Source organism: Littorina saxatilis, linkage group LG14, assembly GCF_037325665.1.
Source record: "Littorina saxatilis isolate snail1 linkage group LG14, US_GU_Lsax_2.0, whole genome shotgun sequence".
Classification (NCBI taxonomy): Eukaryota; Metazoa; Mollusca; class Gastropoda; order Littorinimorpha; family Littorinidae; genus Littorina; species Littorina saxatilis.
In genome coordinates, this window is record NC_090258.1 from 40537225 (window position 1) to 40542110 (window position 4886).

At 39.2% G+C, this 4886-nt stretch overlaps 1 protein-coding gene across 1 annotated transcript in view; it reads right to left on the reverse strand.

The window, feature by feature from the left end:
- Positions 1 to 3125, reverse strand: part of LOC138946700 (uncharacterized) — an 11240-nt gene extending 8115 nt beyond the window's left edge. Inside the window, exons 1-2 of the mRNA XM_070318112.1 lie at positions 3049 to 3125; positions 1 to 29 (exon numbers count right to left, since the gene is read on the reverse strand). The exon at positions 1 to 29 is cut by the window's left edge and continues 307 nt beyond it. Of these exons, the coding sequence (XP_070174213.1) occupies positions 1 to 29; positions 3049 to 3124 (105 nt within the window). The 5' untranslated portion in view covers position 3125. The remainder of the gene's footprint in view (positions 30 to 3048) is intronic.
- Between the last annotated feature and the right edge of the window lie 1761 nt (positions 3126 to 4886).

Below are 4886 nucleotides of genomic sequence, written 5' to 3' on the forward strand. Positions count from 1 at the left end.
AACGGTGGTGGACGTTTTGACGAATGAACCTAACGAGGAATAAGGGTCACACACACACACATACACACACACACACACACATACACACACACACACACACACACACACACACACACACACACACACACACACACACACACACACACACACACACACACACACACACACACACACACACACACACACACACACACACACACACACACACACACACACACAAACATACATGTGGTTAAGCATTAATTGTTGACGTTTTTACCAACGATAACGACGACGATGGCAACAAGAACAACAACGACGACGAAAACAGCAGCAGAAATAACAACAACAACAACAACAACAACAACGACGACGACGAAACAACAACAACAACAACAACAACGAAACAACAACAACAACAGCAACAACAACAACGACGACGACGAAGAAGAAGAAGGAGAAGGAAAAGAAGAAGAAGAAGACGAAGAAAATCAATAGCAACAGCAACAACATCAACAACAACAACCGTAAACAACAACAACAAGCAGGAATTGTAAAACAATATTTCTCTTTGTTTTCTTTTGTTAATATAAGTTAATTCTAATATGCTGACTATTAGCAAATGATAACAGACATGTCGAGTAAATGGATATCCCGTCGCGATATAACCTTGAACGGTTGAAAACGACGTTAAACACCAAATAAAGAAAGAAATGGATATCAAGCATGAGTCGGTAGGCGAATGCTGATATCTTTTTTTGCTCTGTGCCAAAACGTGCTTTGACGGTCACCCCCTGAGTTTGATTACATTTTTTTTTATCTGTTCGCATCTTTCATGGCAAACCAATGTTTTTTAATGACAAACATAACCCATAGAGATAATAATCATAACCGTGCTAGATATGGTCATTTCTGTTTGACAATAAAAAAAGAAAGAAACGAGATGCGTGGGTTGAAACGAGTGAGTGTGAATGGGACACTTCAAGGGAACTCAGGATTTTGCTTGTTTGCTTGTTTACCATCGACTTACCTATAACTTACTGTGTGTGTTTGTAGATGAAGTATAAGTCTTCAAATCTGTCCCACAATAAATAAAAATTTCAAACTATTTCTTAAAAAAAAAGGATTGAAAAGGAACGGTTTCGGACGTTACACATAATGTCAAATGTGCCTTGTGAACGAAAAGTTCGTCTGCTACTCCACTGTGAGCCGTCGTCAACATTCACGTTAATGGCGACTACAAATTGCACTCTTTGAACGTAATTTACCACACAAAAAGCATTAGACCGTGTGCTAGTCAGTCTTTCAGCTCTGAAAAGGTCAGTACTTTTTTTTTTTGTCAAACGGTAACGTACGAAAATATCCAGATTCCAAAAAAGGTATTCTACATTTTCGCGGTAGAAAGATTATTTCGGGAAGCCATCTTTACCCAGAATGCACTCTGTGTTTGATTTCCCAAGATGGCGGCAAAGAAGAGAGAAGGTGAGTGTTTATAATTTTTTGTCAGGCACATCGTACTGGTAACGTCCGACATAATATAACGACTGAATTGCAAGTTTTTAGTGTTTTTAAAGCTTTTTAATGCACACTACAACGGCAAAAACGGACTGAAGCGGCAACACCATGTGTTTGCGTCCACACGTGTCTATGTACCGGGCATGAGTGACCTCGGCTTTCAGTCGTTACGTGGACACAGCACAAACTGTGTCCATTCAGTTCTACATCTACCAAGTGTAACATCTGACATGCTCAACAGCCTGCAGACTATATTTACAAACTGTTTGTCACTTTGTTTCTGGTTTTAGATGTGGTACACAATGTATTAAATAAGATTATTTTTGTTCTGACAAGATTTCTGTGTTTGTTGCATTTTTAATGAAATGTGTGTGTACTGCTTGCTGTCGGACGTTACACAGGACACAGTGAGCAGATGAATTTATGGGACAATAAAATTGAATTTTGGTTTGGATTTGATGTGAATGTCAATTTCAGCATCTAAGTCAATGATAAAGATTAGATTCAGAAATATCTGGCAAGTAATTATCATACTGTGGCTAGTTGTACTGTGTCCAGTGTAACATCCAACATCAGTCAGGTGCCCGTCTTTATTGATCAATATCTAAAAAACGCTGCTTTCATTTATCTTTTTAAAACTTGAAACACATTCAGGAAACCTCAGTCTTTAATGCTGCAACATCCAACAACAAATATAAACAGTTTTATTTTTGCCTCAAGTGTCCCATTGTAAGGAGGCAGGTTCTGGCACAGCAGTGCTGGTCTATATCGACCACATTGTGTTTAGAAGCGACCCCGCAAATAAGACAGAACAGCCGCATTGAGAACTGAATCGCTCCTATCTGAGTGTACCTGTCAGTCAAAAAGCATTCTCGTGACCTGGGTCAGCCTATCACTCACCTGACGTGATGAATATTAACAGGTGAAATGCGTTCACACAACAATTTCACACGATAAATCATGTTGAATATGGGTTTCAGTTGCTTCAACTTTTCTTGTCCAACAGAGAGCGACAGATTTAGAACCGACGCCAGACAGAAAGGACATGACGCAAAGATATAATTGACGTAAATTGAGTGACGCTTGATTCTTCAGAACTTTAACAATGACATTCTTGAGTGAGCGGGTCGGCATTGCACTCTCAGAGGCTGGGTGGTGCCTTGCCGTTCTGTAAAACACCCACCGACAAAACTGGATTTTCTGTATTTTTTTTTAGATAAAGAGTGTATTATCTGACAGAATTTAAAATGTCATTCTTCATAAAAAAAGGAAACTGATATTGTTACTTCAAATTTTTACTTTGTCTTTTGTTTAATTTTTAGAGTGATAAACAAAAAGGGTCCCTGCCTGAACGTTATAACATTTAGCGGGCTAACCGAGAATCAGTCCTGATTGGTCAAAATCCCATATGGTGCACTGAAATGGTATTAATGATATATATTATGAAATGTATAACATTTCCAAAACACTTTAATATGTGTGTTTTCAGCTGGTTGATCTCCTGTATCATTAATGTCGTAGGAGCAATAAAATCAATAACTACTGCCAACTTACATTTTGAAAGAGCGTGGTTTCTTTGCAACAGGAAGAAAAAACTTTGAACAAAGCAAAACATCCACTGCTGGTGCATCATCGTCGAGCAGGGAAATGAAATCGTTGAGAGGGACATTCGTCTGTGTCTAGATGTAGTTGGTAACTGGTGTGAATGTGTAGGGGAAACCGGGATTAGTTTTGACTGAATATAGGTGTTGTTGATGGTAACTGGTGTGAATGTGTAGGGGAAACCAGGATTAGTTTTGACTGAATATAGGTGTTGTTGATGGTAACTGGTGTGAATGTGTAGGGGAAACCAGGATTAGTTTTGACTGAATATAGGTGTTGTTGATGGTAACTGGTGTGAATGTGTAGGGGAAACCGGGATTAGTTTTGACTGAATATAGGTGTTGTTGATGGTAACTGGTGTGAATGTGTAGGGGAAACCGGGGTTAGTTTTGACTGCAGTCTAGATGTAGTTGATGGTAACTGGTGTGAATGTGTAGGGGAAACCGGGGTTAATTTTGACTGCAGTCTAGATGTAGTTGATGGTAACTGGTGTGAATGTGTAGGGGAAACCGGGGTTAGTTTTGACTGAATATAGGCGTAGTTGATGGTAACTGGTGTGAATGTGTAGGGGAAACCGGGGCCAGTTTTGACTGAATATAGGTGCTGTGGATGGTAACTGATGTGAATGTGTAGGGGAAACCGGGGTTAGTGTTTTTTGCACGTGTTGTGATCTAGTATGCGCAAGCATTTATGAGTTTGTGTTTGTCTTCTCCCTTCACCTCCACTCCTGGCTTAAGAAGCAAGTCTATCGATGAATCAATATACCGCTCAATAGATCTATATTAGATAAATGGTTAATTGTAAACAATTAAGTAGATGAATAAATATATAACTAACTAAGAAGGAACAAACAAACAAATAAATAAATGTGACCCTCCACCACGGAATGAGTCGCATGTCACCTTTGCATGATTTTCATATTTTTTACATTTTTCTAAAGAATTTTTTATGCTCTATCCAGTGGTGAAAACAGTTTTAGAAACGAGCGAAAACTGTTTGAGTTATAAGCCTGTGACTAAGGTGACCCACACATTGTTACCAGCCACTCACCGGACTTATATTAAGCCTAGCGCAGAACCGCGCGAGGTGACATGCGACTCGTGTCGTGGAGGAGGGTGACAAATATAGGTTGTTCTCTGGAGCTGGGTACCAAACTGTGACATGGGAGTCAAAAACAGAACCAACTTCAAATTCATCAACACTGTGTTTGTGTGATCTTTTGGACACTTCGAGCATAAAAATATGTAAATAAGGCTATTTCGTGAATTGTAAAAAACATGTTACCTTTAGCACAACAACGAGTGGTCGAATCAACTTCGTAACTATGAACGAGCAAACGAGAAACGACACTTCAAACCGTCTGCTAGTGGCGACGTTACCACGCAACGGGACAACGGGTGCATAGATATCCTCCCGCAAGAATGCTGTGTAGTTTAGTATAAAGAAGTTCGCTACAAACTCATTTTGATTGAAAAAGAAAAGAGACAAACAACGCCAACTTCGTAAAATGTAAAAACATAGCTAATTCCCATGTAGATCGAAAGGTCATCATTTTGTATATAGCCGAGTGAGTAAACGAAGTTTTGAAACCCTTGTAGTTGTTTTTATTCTCCTCTATGTGTATTAGCCAATATTGACAGATGACACCATCTTGGGCATTTGTTGTAAGTTTGACGTGCAACATGTGACGCTTGTTTTGACGCTTAGTTTGACGTTCGACATTTTCTGACATTGTCAGCAAAATTCAGCATAGACATCGCTAATTCCCATGAAGATTGAATGTTTTGAAA